Genomic DNA, 25,078 nt, shown 5'->3' with positions numbered 1-25,078 from the left:
AAAAGCAGTAAGTCAGAGACCTAAGATTACAGGCAGGACTTTCCAATGATTAGGGAGGGAAAGGGGCGGGGTGGGAGGCAATGGATTTAACATTTTACTTCTTCAGAAGGCACTGAGGCCCTATCCTACAAGGGGTGGGCAACCAAACCTTCCATTTTGCCCTCTCTGGCTCCCACTTGACCCAGGTTCCCTAATATTCTGCTTCGTCTCAGATCTGAGTTCCTGCCCCCATCCTTTTACACTGCCAGCCTGCTTTCTTCCCGGATACAGGCACCTGGCCCTCCAGGCTCCCACATCTCCCAGAAGCCGGAAAGTTGGGCATGAGGCTTTCGAGTTCTTAGGTGCATTTCAGATCCATCTAGGAACTCACCACCACCTCACCCCCGACCCCCTCCTACACTTTGGTATCCTCATTCTGGTTATGTAACAATCAGCCCCCCAAGTTCTGACATCACCCACTGAACATTCTCACCGGCCTGGACAGCCAGGGCCAGGGGCCTATACGTGGCAGGGAATGATGGCCGGGGAATGAGCCTAATGGAACAGCCAGGAACTGGTAAGGGGATGGGGCACAGATCAGAGTAAAAGCCGGTTAACTGGTGGTGACCCTAAGAGGAAAGCAGAAGTATTTGGGTTTTTTAATTCCCCCTAGGTTCCCACAAGATTTCATTGTTGCCCCACATTTCCCCTCCACCCCACATAGGGAATTTCCGATTTCACTTCCTCAAAACTCAAGCGGTCAAAGGGCCTCAACTTCCTTGGTACCCCTTCCCAACCTCCCACAGATGCAGCCCCTTCAGAGAGGCTATCTCTTCTTCCCGAGTATGTCCTGTGTCCTCCGCTGCTGTGTCCATCTTACAATTCCCCGCCCCACTGGCCTGAGGGCAGCTCAGGCCTCCTGCTGCTGGTCGCTTTTTTCCCCAGGGGCGTCTTGCTCCCTGCCCAGTTTTCTTTCCCCAGTCACCACCCGCCTTGGACGTTCTACTCCCTCAGCCTCGTCTACTCCTTCTTTCCTCTCTCCCCCTCTCCCCAAAGCAGACGGAGAAGAGGGGTAGGAAGTAGCATCAGGGAAGCAGGGGCGAGGAGGAGGCAAGGAAGGCCTGTTCAGACTGGAGCGAGGCCCCCGGGGTCCGCCGGTACTTCCGGGGACTCTGAGCCAGTGGGGGCGGGAGGACCGTTCGTGGGGGAAGCGCGGGTGCGGCGCGCAGCCAGGGAGCCGGGTGTCTAACTGGGCGTCTCGCGGGTGCTGGAAGGCACGCAGACTCCCCGACCTCTTCGCGCGCGACCCCGGCTCCCCGGCTTCCCAACCGCAGCACGTCCGCGAACTGCCCCAAGGAGGGCGGGGCGGTGGGTGAGAAACAGGTGCGGTTGCCACGGCACCCGGGCCAGGGGCGGGGAGCGGAGCGAGCGGCGCTCGCGATATTTGGAGTCGGCCAATGGGAGCCGGGGGAGGGGAGGACGTGGCGCGGGTTTCGCGGGCGGAGCTTCTTCCTCCCCCGCCCAGTTCCCCACGGCCTGTGGCGGCCGCGGCGGCGGCCGCGGCGGCGCGCGCCCGAACGCCGGGCCCGGCCCTATAAAGGCCGCACGGCCAGGAGCGCGCGCCACTGCGCAGAGGGCGCTCAGCGGGCCGAGCTGTGCGCCTGCGCAGTACAGGCCGTTCCCCGCCCCCTGCCCCGCCGCCCCTCCGCCGGCCGGCCGGGCCCCGCCTCGGCTCTGCGCCCTCGCCCCGCTCTCAGCCGCCGCTCTGCCCCGCAGCAGCCAGCCCCGTCCCCGGCAGCATGTTCAGCTGGGTCAGCAAGGATGCCCGCCGCAAGAAGGAGCCGGAGCTCTTCCAGACGGTGTCCGAGGGGCTGCGGCAGCTGTACGCGCAGAAGCTGCTGCCCCTGGAGGAGCACTACCGCTTCCACGAGTTCCACTCGCCCGCGCTGGAGGACGCTGACTTCGACAACAAGCCCATGGTGCTCCTTGTGGGCCAGTACAGCACGGGCAAGACCACCTTCATCCGGCACCTGATCGAGCAGGACTTTCCGGGAATGCGCATCGGGCCCGAGCCCACCACCGACTCGTTCATCGCAGTCATGCACGGCCCCACCGAGGGCGTGGTGCCGGGCAACGCGCTCGTCGTCGACCCGCGGCGTCCCTTCCGCAAGCTCAACGCCTTCGGCAACGCCTTCCTCAACAGGTAGCCGCCCCTTGCCCCCGGGGCGCCTAAGGGGGACCCCCGATGCCGCACTCGGGTCCTGACCCTATCGCGGCCGCTGCCCACCCCCACCCCCCGTTGTCCTTTGTCTCCGAGGCCCCAGCGAGCCCCTCGGCGACCACTCCCTGGGACAAGGGCCCCTGCCTCTTCGCACCAAAAACTCACCCAGAGGTCTGGGAGCGGGTGTCGCCGCCACCGCCCCCCCTCGCTTGTGTCACACCCCCCCCCCATAATTTTCCAGATTATCAGTTTAACCCCCAAACCTTCCTGCCGATCCTAGCCCTGCTTCCCTCAGAACCGCGATCCGCGTTGAGAAAGTGAGAGATTCTGTCTCCACCTCTCCACAAAGTAGTCCTTTCCCCAGACTGGGTGCGTGTAATCCATTCATACCGGCCCCTTTCTCCCTCCCTTTCTCCAAATGTCTGTTTCTTAAGTGTCCTGGAAAAATATGTGAAACTTTTAGTCATTCCCTTTGCTGGTGTGCTGTGCCTCCCCTGGGACCAATGGTTTCATGTGGGAGGGACAAGGAGGATCTCCTGTGGCCTGCTGAGTTTGGGGCAGCCCACGAGGTAGCGGACAGATGGGGTGTGAACACTTCTCTTCAGGTAGGGGGCAGGCGCAGCTCTAAACTGTGCTGCTTTAGGAGTTTCAGGAAGCAGCCTCAGGCTGTGGCACTGGGAGTCCTGGAAGGAGATCAGGGCCCTGAATCCCTCCCTAGGACGTTCCTTAACCTTCTTGAGCCTCAGTTTCCCCGGTTAAATGGGTGAAATCTGCCTCCTGGTGATCAGGGTTATCCTCCAAGAGACTAACCCTCACGATGCTGGGAACGAAACCCATTGGCCCTTGTTCTAAGGAGTGCAACAGCCAGGCTCACACTTCTGTAAAGGAATTCAAAGGCGCTAGTCCGTGATTCTAAAGTCCCTCTCCCCGTGCTCGCTTATACTAAATTTCCTCTCCCCACCCCTACCCCCAGAGACATACCAGAGGACTTGACAGATTTGCCTTTTCTGCCACCCCCACCCCCCATTGAAGGAGTGACTCCACATGCCTTTCAAAGTCTGGGTCCTGGGAAGAGCCTAGGAAAGAATCCTTGACTCGTGCCTTCCAGGTCTCCGCCCTGTATGATCACATTCCTTTCCAGACACTGTCCAGCCACACAGGGTGAACCAGCTTGCTCCTGATCCGAGCCAGTGGCCAGCCTACTTCTGTGCACAGAGCTGACCTTTAATAGAAAAGACAGGCAGGCTTCTGTTGTATTATTTTGTCCCTTTCAGGCGTTTTAAGCCTGTCCTGTTTGGTGGTTGATGGCGTTCGTGTGTCAAGGGCCAGGGCTAAGTAAAGCCCTTCATGTGAGAGGCGTGGCCCTCTTAGCCGTGAGCCCTCCTCCGGTATTACACCAGTGTTTTGGAATTACTGTGCCTGTAGATAGGCAATTAGCCCAGACTGTTAGCCGGTGGGTGCCATAGGGTCTTGTGGAAAGTTTGGCTGCTGTGCTGGAAATTTCAAGCATTATTAGGTCTTGACTTTCACGCTGAGCTTCGGGAAGCTAGAACGGAGAGTAGCTACACCTACTTCTGTCTTTGCGTTTCCACTTCCGACTGTGAGAGCAGACTGTTTTTTGCAAGGATATGACCTGTGTTCTGAATTTGGAGACCTAAAGTTTCAGAGTTGGAAGGGATCGTAGACATCATCCAGGCACCCCACACCTCGGTGGTTCAGGAAAGCCTGGCTCAGAGGGCTCTGCTGACTTGTCAGGCTCACCAGAGCAGCGCTGATGGGCCTTCATGCAGCCAGTTACCACCTACCGCTGCTTCTGCCTGAAAAAAAGAGCAGTTCGGGGGTGCCGGGTCCAAGGCAGGCATTCTGATGATGTTGGTGCCGTGTGTGTGTGTGTGTGTGTGTGTGTGTGTGTGTGTATTTTTTTAAAGTAGGCTCCACGCCCAACGTGGGGCTTGAACTCGCAACCCTGAGATCAAGAGTCCTATGCTCTACCGACTGAGCCAGCCAGGCACCCCTCAGTTCCTTCTTGCCACTCTCCAGAGGGTTCTCGATCACTGCCCAAAGGAGCCTTATCAGCCAAGGGTCAAGTGGCATGGGTTTGCACTTGAGCTGGGGCCCCAAGCTGTATCAGCCCATGGAGCATACCAAGTGCTACCCGGCTAGCCAGAGCACACAAAGGGGGCTCTTCTCTGCCCGCCTGACACGGCCTCTCCTGGCACACTTCAACAGACGCATTGAGGAGCTCTTGGGAGTCAGTTAAGCATCCGACTCTTGATATTGGCTCAGGTCACGATCCTGGGGTCGTGGGATCGAGCCCCGTGTTGGGCTCTGCGCTGGCTGTGGATGGAGACTGCTTGAGATTCTCTCTGTCTCTGCCCCTCTCCCCTGCTCTCTTTCTCTCTCTAAATTAAAAGAGAGAGAGAGAGAGAGACCCCGTTGAGTCATGAACTTGACTTTCTGGCCTTTTACCGTAAGTGGCCGCTCTAAGAGTAGGCTCCGATGGAGCCGACCAAGTCAGGGTGCCGTCAGGATGTCCTAAGAGCATCCTGTGAGGACTCAGTTGTGTAACCGGTACCACCCACTTAGAGTGTGAGATGAACTCGGTGCGTCCTTGTTGGTGAAAAATGCATGTTGCGTGTGCCCCGTGCACCGCCTGCCCCCCGGGCCCTGCAGGGCGTCTTATTCCTGTGTCTCTCACACGTGAGCTTGCTCCACAGTCTCATTTACGAGGCGTTTTTAGGTCTGTAACTTCTCGGAGCCGGTTCTGCTTCAGATTCTTTTAATCTGGGCTCCTCTCAGTGACGCCGCCCTTCCCTAGCAGGGTCCGGGTCTGGCCTGCAGTTACTTCCGGCACCCCGGCTCCGTTGCCGGCACTGGTGAGGACGAGGTCCAAGGTCTGCGGGTCAGCTGATGTGGCTCCGTTGTGCTTGCGGGCGGCACCTCTCCCCTTGGCCAGCTGCCCTTAGCCCGGCCACTGGTCACTTTGTTGTGGGGGGGGGGGGGGTTGGGGCCGATAGGAGAACCTTATCAGCTCAGATTCCTCCTCACTGTGGGCAAGGCAGCTTTTTAAGCCCGCGTCCTACAGACAAAGGGTCAGTATTTTCTTTGCTCACAGTATCTTTTTCAGAGAAGCGGCTGTGTCCAGCAAAGAATCTCTGTGATCAGTTGGGACAGCCCCTTGCTGTTCTGGGCTGTTCTAAGCTCAGTGGGAATTCAGGCACACACACACACAGCTAAGCCCTGGCTCATGAGCTGCCGTCCTGTCTGTGGCTTCGTTCATTCTTCCTTGGCCTGCTGTGGCTTTCAGAGAACTGTGAACCGTGTCTGTGCTTCCCTGCCCTACCCCCGCCCCCCACCGGCCCCCCGGCTCCAGCCCATGTGTCCCCCAGCTGTTACCCGTCTCCCACGGCTATCCCTTCATCCAGGCAGCTGGGCCCAGCAGCAGTAAGAAAGCCTCTCGCTGCCTTCGGTATATATGGAAATTCAGCCAAGTGGTTGAACATTTTAATACAGAATTCCAGGGTCCCAGGGTCCCTTTCTGTTTCCCTTCTGGAGTTGAATGGTGACCCAGGCTCGTGCACTTTTCATACCGTATCAGCAACTTGAAAGCTGAACTCCTAAACCCTGGGGACAAAGCTCGCATGGGGAAAGTGCTGATGTAGGGCAGTCTGAGCCTCTGGTTGGATTCCCAGTTAAGAGAATGAGCTGTTCCATGGCCACCCCTGGAAACCAAGAGTGTAGAAAACCTTGACATTCTTTGCTTCTGGAAAGGAGGGCAGAGGTGGAGAGGAAGGGGTACGGAATGCCCCACTGTCACATCTAGAGCACCAATAACCGAGTCTTGACGTCTCTCTTCTGGGCTCTTGCTCTCGTGCAGGTTCATGTGTGCGCAGCTGCCCAACCCAGTCCTGGACAGTATAAGCATCATCGACACTCCCGGGATCCTGTCTGGAGAGAAACAGCGCATCAGCAGAGGTAAACAGCCTCCGACACGGCCCGGGGCACCTTCCGTCTGATGTCCGCTGCGTGGACCAAATGCTGCCCTCCAGGTCTCTCCTGGCCCAGGCGGGGACCCTTCTATATCAGCCTCGTGTCCTCATAGTGCGCTGAGCCCAGAGTGGTCAGGAGCTGCTCTCTCCCCTGGCTGCCTCTGCCCAGATCACTAAGAGCTGTCTGGGGCAGAGCACAGCCAATCTCGCATGACTTTCATGCTTCCCAACCCCTGGGGCATCTGGAAAAGAGGGCAGGTTGACGAGCAGGCACCTTGGGCTGGCTGCGAGGTCACAGGAAGTCACTCCGGGTCCGGGCTCCAGGTACCTCGGCCAGCACAGCCGTTCTGAACGGGCCCCTGGTCCCCCTGGGGCTCACTCACTTTAGTTTATGTTTAAAAGCTTTGCTTCCAACACCATAGGGATTCCTGGCAAGCCCAGCAGGTCTGTGAGAGAACAGTTGACATGAACAAGTGAGCCCAAAGGAGAAGCTGCAGGAGTTTGTTAAATATTTGTTTCAGGGGTTAGTGGCAACGTGTTTAAGTTTGCTTCAGTGTTAAATCAGCCGCCGTGCGCGGTGGGCGGTTTCCATGCCGGGTAGTGGTAGTGTTAGCGTGTCGGGCCCCTAGTCGTGCAGACTCCTGACTCGATCTTGCCGGGCTCTTCTGAAGATCCGGTTCAGGATGAGCCTGAACCGCGTTATGTTTCTGCTGCTGTTCCTTTTTTCGAATGGGAAGGGGGCTGCTGTCTGCCCGGAGCGTGAGGGCAGGCTAGGAGTGGGGCCTACAGCTACAAATGTGCGAGTGAAGTAAGATCAAACTCAGGGGTTGAAGACAAGTGACCAGATTTGTTTACCATTAACTTGCGAATCTTTCCTGTACCCCTTTCCCTCTGGGCGGCCCAGCCTTGGCGAACTTTGCCTTTGAAGCCAGCAGCCTGACGTTCGGGGTATTTTTTGTGGCTGCTGTGGCTCTGAGGAGGTGGGGGCCCTGTTCTCGGTCCTGAGAAACCTTGCTTCTCTTTTTTTCCAGGCTGTGGGCCCCGGCCGAAAAGGGCTTACATCAGAGCATCTTGAAACTGCCCTAATTCTGTCTCTCAGTCTGGTTTCAGCTTTCAGGTTCTGCACCCTGATGACAAAGACACTCCTAGGAGATGAAGGGGGCCGCTTTGGGACCCCTTCTGAGAAGGAGAGGGCTAGGGGCACCTGGCTGGCTCAGAGGAGCGTGCGACTCTTCATCTCAGGGTTCTGAGTTCGAGCCCCACGTTGGGTGTAGAGATAAAATAAATATTTAAAACAAACAAAAAGACGAGGGCTAGTTTTCCCTCTCTTACTGCTGTTGTTTCAACCTGGTTGTAAGAAAATACCTGATAAGCATGCAAGAGAAAGCCAGACAAGGGGGAATTGATTCTCTGTTCACTTCCAGGCCTGAGTTCTCCCGGAGGGACTTTTCTTTGAGGCTCTGTGTGTTATCTTTTTTTTTTTTTTTTAATTTTTTTAATGTCTAATTTTGAGAGACAGAGAGAGAGAGAGAGTGTGAGGGGAGGGGCAGAGAGAGAGAGAGAGAGAGACACAGAATCAGAAGCAGGCTCCAGGATGTCAGCACAGAGCCCAACGTGGGGCTTGAACTCACAAACCGTGAGATCATGACCTGAGCCGAAGTCAGACACCGAACCGACCGAGCCACCCAGGCGCTCCTGTCGTGTTACCTTTTTAATGACCTTGAAGAGTAGGTAGACTGGGGGCCATCGGATGGAGAACTAAGGCACCTCTGGGCGGCCACCTCCCCGCCGCAGAGGTCAGCTGATGTGTACACATCTTCGGATGGGGACGGTAGCTGACAAACACCGGCTTACCTTCTCGGCAGTCTGTGCTCACTTACGGCCTTCAGAGCTCGGAGTTACGGTATTCGAGGGAAAGGGCTCGTGACCCTCGTTGTCTTGTAAAAGGGATCCCAGACACCACTGCTTTCTTTCTTTCTTTTTTTTAATGTGTATTTATTTATTTTGAGAGGGAGAGAGAGAACGCCCCGGCACGTGAGAGTGCGTGGGGGGAGGGGCAGAGAGAGGCGAGAGAGAACCCCAAGCAGGCTCCTCGCTGTCCGTGCAGAGCCCGGCTTGGGGCTCGATCCCACGAACCACGAGATCATGACCTGAGCTGAAACCCAGTCGGGCGCTTAACTAACTGAGCCACCCGGGCGCCCTGACAGACATCGCTGTTTTCCAGCAGTGCCGTGAGGTTCCCCTGCTTGGGAAGAGTGTCTTTGACATGTCAGCCTGCGTCCTTAGAGCTCGGCAGGCGACAGGTTGGGAGGAGATGTCTTGCAGCATCGGGCTCCCTGGCCCCGTCTGCTGGGATGTTTCCCTCCCCTGCCTCCTTTCTCTGTCAGCAAAAAGGGGGGGCAGCGGTGTCCAGATGTGCCCTCTCTGGGACAGGCGCCGCTGTGCCTCCGCGTGCTCTCCAGTTCGCGGGTCGGCAGGCATAGGGTACACTCTGGGGGCCAGGGGAGGATGCGGGGTGCGAGGCAGTCCCCGCCCTCAAGTTGCCCGTGCAGGTGGCAGGTGCTTGGAGGAGGAGGAGGCCAGCCAGAGACACCAGGGCTCGCCCCTGCTTGTCTGCTGCCCCTCCAGGTGGGAGATGTGGCTCCTTTCTGTCCTGGGGCAGCCACAGAGGGCCCCCCACCCCCACCCTACCACGGCCAGGAAGGAGGAGTGGGCCTTAAAGAGAAGCGCGTTGCTGGGGCGCCTGGGTGGCTCAGTCGGTTGACCGTCCGACTTCGGCTCAGGTCGCGATCTCACAGTTCCTCAGTTCAAGCCCCACATCAGGCTTTGTGCTGATAGCGTGGAGCCCGCCTCAGATTCTCTGTCTCCCTCTCTCTGTGCCCCTCCCTGCCAGTGCGTGTGCACGCGCGCTCTCTTTCCTTCCCTCTCTCTCAAAGATAAAGAAACGTCGCAAAAAACTTAAAAAAAAAAAAAAGTGCTCTGATTGGAGGAGGGCTTCTTCCTGTGAAAGTTTCTTTCCCTCCGTGCCCTTAGATATCTTGTTTTTTGGTTTTTTTTTTTAAATGTTTTTATTTATTTTTGAGACACAGAGAGACAGAGCACGAGCAGGGGAGGGGCAGAGCGAGAGGGAGCCACAGAATCCGAAGCAGGCTCCAGGCTCTGAGCTGTCAGTCCAGAGCCCGACGTGGGGCTCGAACTCACAGACTGTGAGATCACGACCTGAGCTGAAGTCAGACGCTTAACCGACTGAGCCACCCAGGCGCCTCCTAGATACCTTGGTGTAAAGTGTTTTACTGAAAGTTACCAAGTTGGCATTTGCTCTGCAACATGTTTGGTGTCAGTGTTTTATTAGCCGGAGAGAGACCAGCGGGCAGTACCTCTCAGATGTGCTGGCCGTGGTCTTCACGGGAGGTGACCACTCGCCAGACGGGGAAGGAGCGGCCTTCTTCTCGGAGGCCCCACCCATCAGTCACTGCAAAGGGCCCGTGTTGCCCTGTCCAGCAGAGGAAGTCAGAGTAGGGCAGTGCAGTTCCCCGGCCGGCGGCCTGTCTGTTCCCTTTGCTGACGGCACGGAAAGCAGGTGTTTCCCTCCCAGAAAGATCGGGCCACCAGAAAACATGGGTCCTGGGCAAGCAGCACGCGTTCCTGTGTCCCGCCGACCTGGTTCCCTGGAAACAGAAGGTTCTTCTGGACGTTGCACATGTATTAGAGTTGCTACTTACGTTTACTTCCATTTCCCACCCTATCTGCCCGGCCCCTCTGGACTTCCTCCCCCTTTCCCCGTGGTGCCTAACGTGTGCGGGAAGCACTGCCTGGAAAGATAACGTAGGGCCCGTGCAGGCCCCAAACAGGGTACAGGCCAGGCTCTGCAAGAGCCCCCTGAGAATTACCACAGGAAGGAGAAGGGGCCCCGTGGGGCCCTCGGGCTACGCTTCCTCGCTGTGCTAGTCTGACTGCCTTTAAAGATTACGTTCTCCTGTGTCAGCAGGGAAAGTGGCCTGTGGGGACAGCATTCGGTCTTTAGTGCTGTGTGACTGATAAAGGGCATTCCAAAGGGCACCCAGGGCCCGGTGGGGCTGGCGCCCTTGGCTCCCAGGCTGCTGCCCGCCTGCACTGACTGTCACGAGCTGGAGCAGGGTTTTCCCACGGCAGGCCCCTGGTGGGCAGCGGTGGGGAGCACGCTCAGGTGGAGGCCCCGGCCTGGGAGTCAGGGGCCCGGCCAGGGTACCCCCTGCCCTTGTCACCACGCGGCTGAGAGCTGGCCGCAACTTCTGTGCCTGTGAGTCACGTCAGCAGGGAAGTGTTCCTTGAACTTGGGTTAGGAGAACACCGCCTGGCCGGCCTCGTGCCTGGCTTTCTGCAGACCGTTGCCACACGGACCTGCTCCCCTGAGTTATCACACAGCTGCATTGGGGAGGACACTGCTGCTTTGCAGATGAGGAGACAGAGGCTTGGGAAGGTTGCGTCGTTGGTGCAAGGTGACACGGGCTGGCCTGTGCCCACGGGCCCCGCAGAAGCTGTGGCCACACCAGCCGGGGTTGAGAGCAGACGCTTTGCCGCCAAGGAGCGCCCACAGCTCAGATCGGGCAAGTCTTTGACCCTGTTGGGTCATGACCGTGCAGGGGCTTCTGAGCTCTCCTGACACACGCAGGGGCCACCTTCCGTTTCTCTCCCGGCCTGAAACCAGACTCTGAGTCCAGAAATGGACCTGAGGTCCAGGGCTTGGACCAACAATGCTGGGATCTTCTTTTCCCTGTTCTCTGCCTCCAGCCAGAGACGGTCCCCCAGAGCATCTGTGGGTGAGGACTAGGATGCCTGGCCAAGGCTGGCTGGTGCCCTGGCTTCTCACTTGCCCTCCTGCTGACTGCCTCTGGTTCCCAGGCTCCATCCAAGCCTGGAGGCCATCCCAGTAGGCAGGTAGGGCCTCCCAGGCCCAGACCCGGAGTCCTCTGACTCAGAGGTGGGGCTGCGCTGTGGCCCTCCCTTCCCGCTGACCCTTGTGCTGACTGCCGCCCTCCGGGTCGGGGTTTTCTGCAGCCCAGAGCATGCTCTGTGAGGTTGCCTGAAAGCCTTGGGCAAGGCCAAGTGCTGCACCCCTCCTGGCTTCCCAGCACCCATAGTTCAGATAATGACCGAACGTGCAGGCTCCAGCTCAGTACTCTAGGAGCTGGGGGCCCTAGGGAGTTGCAGCGACCCCTGGGAGCCAAGTCAATAAAACAGGAATAGCGACATCAGCCTCCTTGTTGATAAATACAGGAATCTATACGTGTTAACCTCTTGCCCTAGTCCCTGGTGCACAGTTACATGTTCAGCAAATGTCAGCTAATTAAAAACAGACACCAAAAAATCCAGGGATTCCCAGACTTTGCTTAGACCTTTTCCTGAATAACCTCCCGAGGAGGCCAGAGGATGGGGAAGTACTGACTCAGCTGGAGTTTCCCTTCAGCTTCCAGGACCTTCTCGGGGCCCCTGCCTCCTCCAAGCCTCCCTCTCACCACTGTCCCCGCCGCTGTTCCCCCACCTGTGGTCCCCTGGACAGCTTTGGGCCGAGCCTTTGCCCGGAATGCCGCCGCTCCGCCGAGGGGCGTGGGCCGCTGTGCCCGGAGGTACCAGCCCGTGCTGGCGCCCGGCACCTGCTCGTTCCAAGGCTGCGAGCCGGCACCCGGCTTTGTAGCAGCTGGCCCGAGCGCCTGCAAATGTTCCGCTTATATTTGGTGGCATGAGGCATTCTTTGCGCGTTAGAAGTGGTCGTTGCCTACACACCCGTCGGAACCTGAGCTTCTGGAGCCCAAAATACGATTCCCGTGAGTAAATGATAGCAAACGTTTACCAAGTGCTTACAGTGCGCCGGGCGCTCCCCTGCTGCCCACAGCAGCCCTGTGAGTTAGAAACTTCCATCTTCACGTCACAGAAGAAGAAACTGAGGCTCGCAGAGGGTCCGTGGCCTGATGGGGTCACAAGGACTCCGGATTCCAACGCGGGCCCGATTCCAGAGTCCATCTGTCCTTCCCCTTCCCCACCCTTTGCTCATTTGTTTGCTTGTGTCCCATCAGATTTATGGAGGTCTTCACCCTGGTTAGACGTACAGCTGCGTGAAGCTGTTATGCAACCGCCACGACCAAGATCTGGTCTTTCCGTCCACCTGGAAAGCTCCCTGCAGTCGCTCCCCGCCCTCCCAACCCACTGGCGTGACACTCGTCCCTAAAGTCTTGCCTTTTCTGGAACGTCACGTAAAAGTCTTCTGTGTCTGTCTTCCTTTACTGAGCAGGTGCTTTGGGGATTCGTTACGTATTTGAGAGCATCGACTGACTGTTCCCTTTTGTCATGGCCGTTCCTACCCTGTCGCATGTGTGTGCCCTCCTTTCTTACCCGTTCACCTGCTGAGGGGCCTACAGGTCTCCAGTTTGGGGCAGTTTTGAACAAAGTTGCTGCAGACATTTGCACACAGCAAATGGTCGCTGAGCAACCCCGGGAAAGCCCTTCCCCGAAGAGTGCCCGCTTGCAGAAGTGTGCCACCCAGTCCTCTCTCAGCGCCTTACCCTCCATCTCGCCCCTCTGTGCCCCTCTTCTGGGCCCAGCACCAGCTGGAAGCGTGCGTGGTGGGAGCTATGGCAAGAAATACCGAGGCCCACGCGGCTTGAATGGCAGGAAACAGACGTCGATTGCAGACAAACCCTCTATTGTTGATGTTCTAGAAACTTGGAATGTATGAAGTAGCTTTTCCCCCAGCTGCTGGAACTACCTGTGTTTGGAGGGTGCCAGGAGAGGGCGAGGACCTGTCACGGTTTTCCCTCCTCCGCCTCGGTGCCCATGGCTGGCGGGGGGCGGGACTGTCATCAGGAGGTCAGACCTGGCGAGGAGGCCTGGTGGGAACAGAGCTGGGACGGGAGGCACGTTTGGGTCTCCTGTCCACTGGCCTGCGCCGTTGCTTCCCCGAGACCCGGCCCAGCCCTCAGCCTGGTCACCCTAAGCGAACACACGACTCTTCTGCCTCCCCCCTGCCTCCACCCCCGTGACACACGTGTGCACATGTGTGCTTCGGTGCACAGTTCAGTGGCCCCAAGCAGATCCGTGGTGTTGTGTGACCTTCACCACCTTTCAGAACCTTTTCATCTTCCAGACAGAAGCTGTATCCCCATTAACCACTAATTCTCCGTCGCCCCTCCCCCCTGTTCTACCTACTGTCCCTATGGATTTGACTACAGGTACTTCTTAAGAGTAGAGACATACAGTATTGGTCCTTTTGTGCCTGGCTTGTTCTATAGTGTCTCCAGAGTTCCAGAACTTTCTGCACTGGAGCTTGTCCCATAGCAGAGACGGCACTGGCTTTTCCTCACGCTGTGGGGTCAGCCTTTCCTTTCCAGCTCACCACCTTGGACCACATTGTCTGTCCTTCATAGGGACACTGGTGTCCGCACGCTCAGTCCTAGCCCCACCTGAGGCAGACGAAGTGTCCCTGTCTCCTTGGGTGGGGGTGTACTTGTCTCTGGCACCAAGCACACCTTGAACTCCCACTTTCCTTGAGGAAATGCTGTGCATTGGGCTGTCTGATGGCTGACAGCCATCTTGTCACTGATCTCGTCACTTATCCTGTCACTGAGACTGATCTCTAATGTGTCCCAAAGCCCGAAGGCTCACTGCCTTGGGCGAGGGTGGGGGCGCGGGCACGCTCCTCCCTGTGCTTGTCGCCTGGGGCCTAGCTCTAGGCCAAGTGGTGGCCGTGGCCACCTTGCTGGGTGCATGGACTTGAGTGATGCTTTGGTGCTGCTGCTGTGGGTGTAGCCCTTGGTGCCTTTTGCGACAGCATCTCTCAGGCTGAGTGAGGGTTTGGTGGACAAGTGGGTGCCGGGCAGGCCCGGCGGTGGCTGTAGCCACGTGGTCGTGCACGGTCATACACCTGCGATGACCTCACACGAGCCTGAGTGACCCTTTTCATGACCTGTGGATGTACTTGGCCAGCCACCGTGTCTCCCTCACCAAAAGTGTGAGCATTTTTCATAATAAACAGGAAATTTCATTCACCTGCAAAAAAAAAAAAAAAAAAAAAAAAAAGGACTTAGCTCTGCTGGCTCCAGCTCGAGGTGTTGGCGAGTAACTGGGTTTCTTGGGGGGGGGGTGGCGGTGGGGGGCACTTGGGGCTCTCGGACCGGCGGCAGTGACTCCGGCCACAATTCAGAAGGGGCTCCTCCTCTCCGTCTTTCCCCGTTGTCTTGGGCCCCCCACCATCGGGGGAGGGGGGCGTGGGGCCACATTGGGTGGAGTCTGGGGGTGAGCTCAGCTCCCTGTGCGCCGTCCTGACTCCCGGGCCAAAGCTAACTTGGGCTGGAGCCCAGCCCATCGGGGCGCCCCTGTTCCCAGTACCTCGCTTCTGGCACCGCTGCCTCCCCAGCTGTGTGAATCTGCAGTCATCCAATCTGTGATGGCCTGAGGACGGGCGGTTTGACGAGGGGAGAAGTGGGGCCTCGTTTCTGCTGGGAGGGAGCCACCATTCAGTCCTGAGTCATTGCTTTCCCAGCGCTGGCCTGCTGTTCCCAGAGTGGGCCATAAAAGGCAGTGGCTTTGTGGCCCAGGCAGGCGCCGCGGCCTCCCTGCCGCTTCCCTGGCCTGCTCCTCTCAGCCTTCCTGTTCTAGTTTTCTGCTGATGAGTTTTCTCTCCGGGTGTCCTTTCCCGTGGCTCCCGGAGCGCGGTGGCGGGGGGCCCCGTCCTCTGGAACCAGCAGCCTGGGATGCTGGCTGGCGGCTGGCAGCTGGCACGGGAGTGACCCGGCACCCTCTCCACGCCTCTCCTGCTCTGAGCACAGAGAATCTGGTGGTCTGGCGCTTTCCCACCATCTGCACTGGCCTCGGGAGGGCTGATGACCACCGTGCCCAGGCTCAAGTTCAGACTCCCAGGAGCTTTACTGTCCCCCTCCCCCCACCGGCTTCACCTTACCCCCATGATACTAGAAACTTCAGCCGGTCGAGAGGCTGCTTCTGATCAGAGCATCCTGTCTCCCTGGTGTGCTGGGGCAGGAACAAATGCATGTTGCTGCCATGCTGAGTCGACAGAATGTAGGGTTTTCCTTAAGTTTTGATGTCTTACCCCAAGGGTGAAAGCTGGCTTCTGGCCTCAGAGCCAGGTTCGTCTCCATTCCTGACTCGTGATGCCGTCCTGGGCCACTCGGCCCCTCCTGCCAGTGGGGCCTGTGCCAGGAGCCCCGCATGTTGTCCCTTCTGGTCCTCCCTATGACCATAGGAGGAGGAATTGTTTTCTGAATTTCACAGAGGAAACAGTTGTAACAGAAAAGTTAAGAGCTTCGGGTCACAGGGGCGCCTAGGTGGCTCAGAGGGTTAAGCGTCTGATTTCAGCTCAGGTCATGATCTCGCAGTCCATGAGTTTGAGTCCTGCATCAGTCTCCACGCTGACAACCCCTGCTTCGGGTTCTGTGTCTCCTCTCTCTGTTCCTCCCCTGCTCCCACTCTGTTTCTCTGTCTCTGTCTCTCTCTTTCTCTCTCTCTCAAAAATAAAGATTTTTTTTTTAATTAAAAAATAAAGGGGCGCCTGGGTGGCTCAGTTGGTTGAGCGTCCGACTTCGGCTCAGGTCATGATCTCACAGTCCGTGGGTTCAAGCCCTGCGTCAGGCTCTGTGCTGACAGCTCAGAGCCTGGAGCCTGTTTTGGATTCTGTGTCTCCCTCTCTCTCTGACCCTCCCCCGTTCATGCTTTCTCTCTGTCTCAAAAATAAAAGTTAAAAAAAAAAAAACAAAAAACTTCAGGTCACAGAAAGGGGCGGACGAGGGGAGTCGAACACAGAGCTGTCTTTTTTTTTTTTTTTTTTTTAATGTTTATTTATTATTGAGAGAGACAGAGCATGAGTGGGTTAGGGGTAGAGAGAGAGGGAGCCACAGAATCCAAAGCAGGCTCCAGGCTCTGAGCTGTCAGCACAGAGCCCGATGTGGGGCTCGAACTCACAAATTCTGAGATCAGGACCTGAGCCGAAGTCGGAGGCTTAACCGACTGAGCCACCCAGAGCTGTCTTATTTAAGGGCCTGTGTTCTTTCTGAGCACCGGAGTGGGGAGAGGCCTGGAACGCTGTGGCTTCGGACACGCAGACAACTCCAAGGTACACTTGAACCAGGGTGAGGTTGGGAGGGGGGGATGCCTGGCAGCCAGAATGTTTATCCAGCCAAGCAACTTCACCCCTAGGCGCGCCCACAGTGTTAACTGTTTATCTTAAAGCCCTTGCCATGAGGGCCTGGTTCTGGCCTGAGTGCAGGGAGCCTCTTGGGGAGCTTGGCCATATAGACTTGTATTGGGTCTGTGAGGCTCGGCAGGATGGGAACGGCCGGATACCCCTCTGACGAACCGCCCTGAAGGTTCCTTAACCATGAGGCTGGGGAGGGCTGCCCTCCCACCTCATGGCACTGGTGGTCACTCTGGGCCTTTTCTTGACACTCTGTCCTTTTCTTCTCCCCGCTCTAGAGAATGCATGTCTAAATCCCAGTTTGGTCAGAGGGTAGTGAGCGTGTTGTACAGGGGATGCTAGAGTCAGGCTGTGAGGACAAGGAGGTTGGTTTGGGCCAGTTTCTGAGAGCAGTGTCCCGGCTGGCTCTGCCCTGTAGGAGCCGTGTACCCTCAGGAGCCTGACTATACTCTGGGATGTATTTGGTGCTTCTTAGGAGGACCGGCCCACATTTCAGGTGGGAGGTGGCCTGTGGGTAGCGGCTGGCTGAAGAACGAGGAGAAGGAGCCCGGGGACAAGGAGGCCTGCCCAGAATCCCCCAGAGAGGAAGTGATAGTTCCGGGCCTTGGACCGAAGCTTCCCAAAGATTCTTAGGCGATTGTTTTCACGTGGTCGTCTTCCTACCTCTCCTCTCCTCTTGATTCCTAAAAGATGAGAATGAGAACTTTCACACCTTCTGGGGGCAGTGGAAGAGGTGGAAACATTTTGAAGAGGGGGAATTGTAAAACAGGATGCAAATTAAACTGCGGTTACAGAGGCGCAAAAATCCGTTGGCTTCAGCCAGTCGTCAGACGGTTTCTGTGGAAAACAGTAGTCCAAAGCCGTCCTGAATGTTCAGTTTGCACCTCTGAACTCAAGGTGGTTGCTCCAGCTCCTTCCATCACATCTGCATCCCATTCTTCAGGAAGGGAGAAAAGGACAGAGGGCTCACATACCTCTTCATGGTCATTTCTGCCTCAAGAGAGGCTGGGGGGTGCACTCTCAAGCTGTGGGGCCCTGAAATCAGCTAAAGCCAAACAGTTCTGTTATTAAAGGAAGAGTTCCAGTTAGCAGTCTTTGCTGCAGATGTCCATGTTCACCAAAGGGCTTTAACTGGATGGTGGAAAACAGCAGAGAACGGAGGGAAGAGCTGCTTCATTTTAGGGAACAGGGAAGACTTAAGCGAGGGGAGGCGGTGTGTGACACGTCATAGGCTGCCGTAGAGCAGGGGCCAGCAAAGTTTTTCTGAAGGGTCAGAATTAATATTTTTGGCTTTGCAGGCCTGTGGTCTGTGGCCTGACAGCTGAACTTTGCTATTGTAGACAAAAGCCACCATAGAGCGTACCGAGGAGCGTGGCTGCATTCCAATAAAACTATTTTGAGAAAGAGAGAGAGAGAGCAGGGGAGGGGCAGAGAGAGAGAGAATCCCAAGCAGGCTCCTCACTGTCGACACTGAGTCCGACACAGGGCTCGATCTCACAAACTGTGAGATCATGCCCTGAGCCCAAATCAGGAGGCAGACGCTTAACCGACTGAGCCACGCAGGCGCCCCCCCCCCCCCCCCCGCCATAAAATTTGTATTTGCGGAACAGGTGATGGGCGAGCTGTGGTCTGCCAACCCCTGTTGCGGAGAATAAATGAGACTCCTGCAGAATGGGGGGCCTGGCGCGAGCACCGCACGAGTAGCGGCTGCAGGCGTGGTGGCTGTTACTGTCTCTGTCGTCCCAGGGCATCCAGCTGGCAGGTGGCAGCACCCCCCCCCCACCGACTCCAGTCTCCCCTCTCGCTATGCCGGGCTCTCCCCCTCACTCTCGCCCCGATCTGAGCTGCTTCAGAGCTCAGGCTCTGACTTCTTTTGCATGACTTATTTGTGCTCCGGGCCAGGTGCTGCGTGGGCGAGGGTGCCACAGGGGTGGGGTGCCACACAGTGGGGGCCTGACGCCCCTGCCCTCAGGGTGCCGGGCTGGCCGCGTGAGTACACGGAAATGTAGCTGACCCCGGGCTGAGTCGGGAGGAGAGCCAACCGAGCAGCCTGGGCCTCGGTGCCCCCGCCTCACCCTGCTCTTCCCGCCTCCCCCCCGCAGGGTACGACTTCGCGGCCGTCCTGGAGTGGTTCGCCGAGCGGGTGGACCGCATCATCCTGCTCTTCGACGCCCACAAGCTGGACATCTCTGACGAGTTCTCGGAGGTCATCAAGGCCCTCAAGAACCATGAGGACAAGATTCGCGTGGTGCTGAACAAGGCCGACCAGATCGAGACCCAGCAGCTGATGCGGGTCTACGGGGCTCTCATGTGGTCCCTGGGGAAGATCATCAACACCCCCGAGGTGGTCAGGGTCTACATCGGCTCCTTCTGGTCCCACCCGCTCCTCATCCCCGACAACCGCAAGCTCTTTGAGGCCGAGGAGCAGGACCTCTTCAAAGACATCCAGTCTCTGCCCCGAAACGCCGCCCTCAGGAAGCTCAATGACCTGATCAAGCGGGCACGGCTGGCCAAGGTAAATGGGGCGGGGGCGTGGGCAGGGGGGAGGTGGTCCGCTGCTGGAGGGGGCCCGAGGGGGCCTGGGACTGCCACTCGGGGCCCCAGGATTGGGCTGCCGTGGCTTTCGGGACGCCCGAGTCGCATCCGGGCAGACCCACAGCCACACGCCTACGTTGCGCCGTGTCTGAACGAGTCCCCTCTACGCCCATGGATGCCACCTCTTCTCAACGGAGTCTTGATGCGTGTGGACACCAGGTGGGAAGATAGCACTGTGCCAAAGGGCAGCCTGGGAACTGGAGAGCAGGTGGGGGCGCAGTCCTCGTCAGCTTCCCTCCCGGGCCTGTGGAGCGCTTAGCACACGCTGGGCGCCGGGGACACAGTGGGGACTGCCACGCACGATCCCTGCCCTTCCGGCACTCACCAGTCGTCCTGCGAAAGCAGAACACGCAAAGACAAATAAAGCCCAGTCTATTTGTGTGGCCATGGGGCGTTGCAGCAGCAGGCGACCGCGAGGCCTCAGGTGGGAGCTGGTGGAGAGATGGGGCGCAAGCCTGCGGGCCCAGGGAGAACCCGGGTGGCCTCAGCCCCCAGGGGCCTTGTGAACCGTCCCCAGTGCTCTGTGGAAACGCAGGGCCTGCCGACACCCGCCAGCAGCGTCGGAACTGCTCACGAGCCTGGGATCTCAGCGCCTGGCCAAGTGCCTCCCTGAGACCCCGGCGTGGGTGGGGCTGGGAAGCAAAGGTCAGTGCCACCAGTGGACCCTTGGGACACAGAGGGGCAGAGCATGTCCCCTGATGTGGCATAGCAGCACGTCGTGAGCCTGCCTGGATACGTCCTCAGGCCGCGTCAGTGCCCGTGTGAGGGTCACGGATCCTTGGGGCTCAGAGCTCGGCTTTGGCCTGAGCCTGTCGGTGATGGCTGCCGAGCAGGGACCCTGTGCATCACCCCCTCCCTGGAGCAGTGGCCGCGGAGGGCAGGGGGGGTTTACACCTGCCCCTGGCTCATGGAGGAATAGGAGGGTATTCTGTGGGTGTTAGGGCTTCGGTGAAGGCAGTCCCATGGCCTGTGAAACCGTTGCCCTGGGCTCCCGACACGGTGGCTCACGGTGTCCCATCTGGAGGTCTGAAGTCAGGTAGCCTGTGGGTGCTCGCTATCGTAAGTAATAAGAACTGACCCTTCATCTTTTACCACTGGTCCCTGTCTCCACCCTGGTTACCCACAGTGCTCACGGGCCCTTCTGGAGCGTGCTAGAAGTGCAGTCCTCAGGCCCTGCCCGGCACGACCGAACCGTCTGCCCTTGAACACCATCCCCTGGTGGTCCGTGTGCACAGTAACGTGCAGGAGCCTGCTCTGGGGGATACAGGCTGCACGGTTTTCTAGATCTCTCACTTCGTGACCTTTCCCAGGGAGTGGAGTCGGTTCTGAGAAAAGGACCCATGAGAAAACCCGCTTCACTGGCCCCTGGTCTCTCCCGTTTCCAGGCTGCGGGGAAGGGCGGCTCTGGTCTCTCCTTGTCCAGCCTCCTGTTGGCAGGGCCGCCTGTGTTCTCGCGCAGCCTCCTTCTAGGATACAACAAAGGGCAGACTCTTTTCTCATCCACAGAAATGGTGTTGTAATTACCCGGCCGACGGGCACATTGAGTCACCGTGCCCGGAAAACCCCGGGGCCTCCCATCTTGTCCCGCACCTGCGGTTTCTAGACCGTTTTCTTTTCCTGGAGTGAGTGGCTCTCTGCGCCAGGCCTGTGATAGGCGGAGCAGTGACTGCCACTCTCTTTGACAGGCCTGCTGCCCTCAGGCGGTTCTCAGCCAGGCTCTCAGCCTGGGGCAGGGCAGGGCCAGGCCCCTGGAGGGGTTTTGATGGAGTAGAGCTGGCAGTGCGGAGAAGGAGGGTGAGGCCGGCTGGCTACAGCCCTTCACGGCTGGACAGTACCTGGCAAGGCAGAGGGATCTGAGGGCCAGGGCCCTGGGAGGGTTGCGGGCGTCACCAGCCCGCAGTGGGGAAGTGAAGGGTGTGCCCCTAACTGGCGAAGGTCTAAGTAAGGTATTGGGCTTAGATAAACTTCAAAACATCTGGGAAAAGCCTTAGGTGATTTTCCTAATCCCTAGTCATTCTGAGCCATCGGGGTGGTCAACTGAGCATCACTCCAGCCATGTTGAAGTTTTGTGAACTTGACATCATCAGCCACACGTTTGCACATGCGGGATGGCAGGGCTCTGCTCGGCTTGTACGGCGTGCCCCTCATCTCTGCTGCGTGGAGGGGTGGCTGGGGGGGTGCCCGATGCCACAGAGAACACGGGCTCTGGTCTGCTTTGGGCAGCGTCCCCAGTTACAGTCCCAGCCTTCTGGGGCGGCCCCCGCGCAGGTCCCCCCCTGACAGGGTGTCCGGGAGGGTGTCCGGGACGCGCCTGACGTCCGCCCCTTCCTGTCTTTCCAGGTCCACGCCTACATCATCAGCTCCCTCAAGAAGGAGATGCCCAATGTGTTCGGTAAAGAGAGCAAGAAGAAAGAGCTGGTGAACAACCTGGGAGAGATCTACCAAAAGATCGAGCGGGAGCACCAGATCTCCCCCGGCGACTTCCCAAGCCTCCGCAAGATGCAGGTGTGGCCACCCCGCGCACCCCGCATGTACCCTCTGTGGGCGCTGGGGTGTCAGGGAGTAAGACGGTGGCGGGGAGAGGCGGGGGGGGGGTGGACGCCGGGGCAGTGGTTCTGGAGGGAATGCAGCTTCTTGGGGTGGGGCCTCCCCAAATGGAAGCAGCTGAGTCAGTCAGCAGCACCCCACCCGAATCAGAAGTCGACCCGGCCGTGACACCACGAAGGGGAATGCGGTGACTCACCCTGCACGGCGGGGGGAGGGCGGCGGGCCAGGCACTCCAGCACCGTCCTCCCCACGGCCCTTCAGGGAAGGTACCTCTGCCCCGCAGCCGGGGGAGCCGAGGCCGAGGGGCTGCCAAGCGGTCGGGGCCGAGACCTGGAACCAGCTCTTTGGCTTGGGATCCCTTGCTCCCCCCACTCCGCCTGGAGTCTGCAAGGGACCTGAGCCAGCCCCCCCACCCCCACCCCCTCTGCCTACCACAGGAGCTCCTGCAGACTCAGGACTTCAGCAAGTTCCAGGCCTTGAAGCCCAAGCTGCTGGACACGGTGGACGACATGCTGGCCAACGACATCGCCCGGCTGATGGTCATGGTGCGCCAGGAGGAGTCCCTGATGCCCTCCCAGGCCGTGAAGGGCGGCGCCTTCGAAGGCACCATGAACGGGCCCTTTGGGCACGGCTACGGTGAGGGGGCCGGCGAGGGCATCGACGACGTGGAGTGGGTGGTGGGCAAGGACAAGCCCACCTACGACGAGATTTTCTACACGCTGTCGCCCGTCAACGGCAAGATCACGGGCGCCAATGCCAAGAAGGAGATGGTGAAGTCCAAGCTGCCCAATACGGTGCTGGGGAAGATCTGGAAGCTGGCCGATGTGGACAAGGACGGGCTGCTGGATGACGAGGAGTTTGCCCTGGCCAACCACCTCATCAAAGTCAAGCTGGAGGGCCACGAGCTGCCTGCCGACCTGCCCCCGCACCTGATCCCGCCCTCCAAGCGGAGGCACGAGTGACCGTGACCGCCGCGCCCGCCTGGCCAGGCAGAGACTGGGGGGAGGGGAAGGGTCACCAGCTCTCAAGGTCCATAAAGACTGAGCGATGTTTCCTCAGCTCTTGAAAAGGAAAACCATCCTCTTTCTTTTAAGGCTGTTCCTGGGCCCAGCAGGGAGGCGGGTGATACTCGCATGTGAATGATGGAATTTTGTGCACAAGAACTATGGATATTTTTAATATATAACGTCAGAGGCAGCGTTCTTTCTTGCCTCCTCCGTCTGACAGCCCCGCACACAACAAGCCTCTGTCCTCTCCTGCCCACCCTGGCTTGCCCCCCACCCGGCAGCTGTGGGGAGGCCCTGGGGCCGTGTGCAGACAGGCGCCCCAGGATCCCAGCTTGTCGCTGAACTGAGCGCGGCTTCGCTGGGCCGGTGGCTTCCTTCCCTGTGCGGCTCCGCCCCCTCCCCGTGCTCCTGGATTAGGTTGGTTCTGGTGCCTTCTCCTTTGCCCTCCGTGGTGGCCCCCTATGCACGGGCCCTGCTCTGTGCTCTCCTGTCCCACCCCGCTCCCCCAGCTTGGGAGGCACAGAAATAAGCCCAACTACCTTTCTCGTGGGGTCCGGGGAATGAGTAGGTATGTGAGAACGTTTCCCAGAAAAACATAGAAGCTAGCTTTGTTCTGTAAAGTGACGCCTCTCATACTTGACCGAGTTTTTCAGTAACTTCCTAACCACTTGTTCAGAAGCTGTGATTTTGTCCCCTTTCCCACACTCCAAGTAGGGGCGGTCCCACCCAAGAGCCGTTGGATGTACAGAGCACACCCCGTCGGGGGCCCAAGAGCCAGCGTTTCTTGCTTCTCCCTTCCACTTGCCTGGAACATTCTGGTGTGCCTCCTCCCCCACCTTGGATGGGTGGGGGGCCCTGACGAAGCCAGCATGGCTTAGCCTTCTGGCCTGGGCCTTGCGTCCAGACAGCAGAGACCAGGGACGACCCAGCCCCTCCCCTCCTCGTACCCGCATTCGAGGAGGCCCTCTCCTACCCTCCTTCCGTCATCCCCCCATCGAGCAGAGGAGGGCAGCGTGTTGTCTTGGATGCCCTTAGCATAACCTCCCTCCAGGCTGAGCAGTGAGGGACCGGAGGCAGCGAGCCACCAGATCAGGTGGCCCCATCAGCTTTGCCAGCACGGCCTCGGGGGGCCTGGCCACACTCGCGGGTGTCCCCATCACTGGCAGGGGGCGGGGGGGGGGGGCAGGCTTCCCACCAGGCACTCCCCAGGTAGGTCTCAGGGACTCCTCCATCTGACCTCTTCGACCCCCCCCCTCCCCCCCAGCCCCATGCCTCCAGTACTGCTCTCTCTGGGCCTCCGCTGGGTCTGAGTCACTGGCACTGACCTTGTCACCTGCCGCTGGCTCCGGCCCACCGTTCTGTGCAGTATCCAGTGAGGGTGGGGGCAGCCTCCCGGTCCGGAAGTCACTGTCAAGGTGCCATGGCCCATCCACACTTACTTGTGGGAAGAAAAAGCAACCTAAGGTAACTTCTTTTCTTGCATTAAAAAACATTTAATCGTGCCGAAGGTGGCTTTTGGTGCTTCGTCGTCTCTTCCAGGGGCCTGCACCCCACAGCGGCGGCTGGGACACCGGCAGGGCATCTGGAGGGCCGAGGTGCCAGCGGGGACAGATCGGCAAGCCTGACAGGGTGCAGAGGTGGTCCTTGCCCCATAGAGCGAGGCCTGTAATGGGGCTGACGACCCCCCTTTCCTTGTGCCAGCTGGGGGCTGCGCGGGCAGAGTTGATTTGTGGGGGGAGGATGGGGGGGAGAATTCAGGGAAAGTTCTGGTGACTGAGGACGAGGCCGGCCCCCAAGGGGCTGGGGTGAAGGTGCCTGCTTTCTACGACCTTCTCCACTTCTCCGACTGCTGCCCCTCCCTGGCCTTGGACTCTAGGCACTGGGAGGGGTCAAGGAGACAAGGGCTTACTGAGCCCCACACTAAGCCCCGGGGTGGTTCAGAGACCGTGAAGCCCGCGCTCTGAAGACAGACCCAGCAGACACACTGGCGACAAGAGCACAATTATGAAGGGTGGGGCCGGCCAGCGTCAGACGGGGGGACTGATGGTACCGGCAGAGGGAAGGGCGACAAATCAGGAGCTGATGCGCCATGGAAGCTGGGACGTTTTAGGCGCAGTCAGGGTGGAGACAGCTCCGGGCGACGCATCTGTGACAAAGGCAGGACACAAACAGGTGCCCGTGGGTTTTGAGGGCCAGGTTGTATGCTGCAGCTCGTGTGGTGGACGTCCTGTCTGACGGCCAGTAGCTGAGGGGGCAGGGGCTCGCCAGCCCCCCTGTTAACCGCTCAGGTTTGCCTTGCCCTTCATGACCCAGGAGGTTACTATTCCCCATTTCACAGCCAAGGACCTGAGACTCAGGAGGACTGGGAAAGCAAGCATAGAGGTGTGGGACTCAAACACAGGCTGCCCAACTCCAGAGCATGAGCTCTCGAAAGTAGCCTTTAAATGTTTATTTTGGGGTGCTTGGGGGGCTCAGTTGGTTAAGTATCCGACTTCGACTCAGGTCTTGATCTCGCAATTCGTGAGTTCGAGCCCCGCATCGGGCTCTGTGCTGACAG

General features: G+C 58.7%; 1 protein-coding gene across 1 annotated transcript; it reads left to right on the top strand.

The window, feature by feature from the left end:
* Positions 1-444: 444 nt before the first annotated feature.
* Positions 445-24,023, top strand: EHD1 (EH domain containing 1). Its single transcript, XM_045485854.1, has 6 exons — positions 445-556; positions 1,756-2,182; positions 6,078-6,175; positions 18,475-18,887; positions 21,308-21,472; positions 21,952-24,023. The coding sequence occupies exons 1-6, from the start codon at positions 529-531 to the stop codon at positions 22,474-22,476; spliced, it is 1,656 nt and encodes a 551-aa protein (XP_045341810.1). The 5' UTR covers positions 445-528; the 3' UTR covers positions 22,477-24,023.
* The last annotated feature ends 1,055 nt before the right edge of the window (positions 24,024-25,078 follow it).

The sequence above is a fragment of the Leopardus geoffroyi genome, chromosome D1, assembly GCF_018350155.1.
Source record: "Leopardus geoffroyi isolate Oge1 chromosome D1, O.geoffroyi_Oge1_pat1.0, whole genome shotgun sequence".
Classification (NCBI taxonomy): Eukaryota; Metazoa; Chordata; class Mammalia; order Carnivora; family Felidae; genus Leopardus; species Leopardus geoffroyi.
Note: the sequence above shows the minus strand (reverse complement) of the source record. Positions and strands in the feature narration are given on the sequence as shown.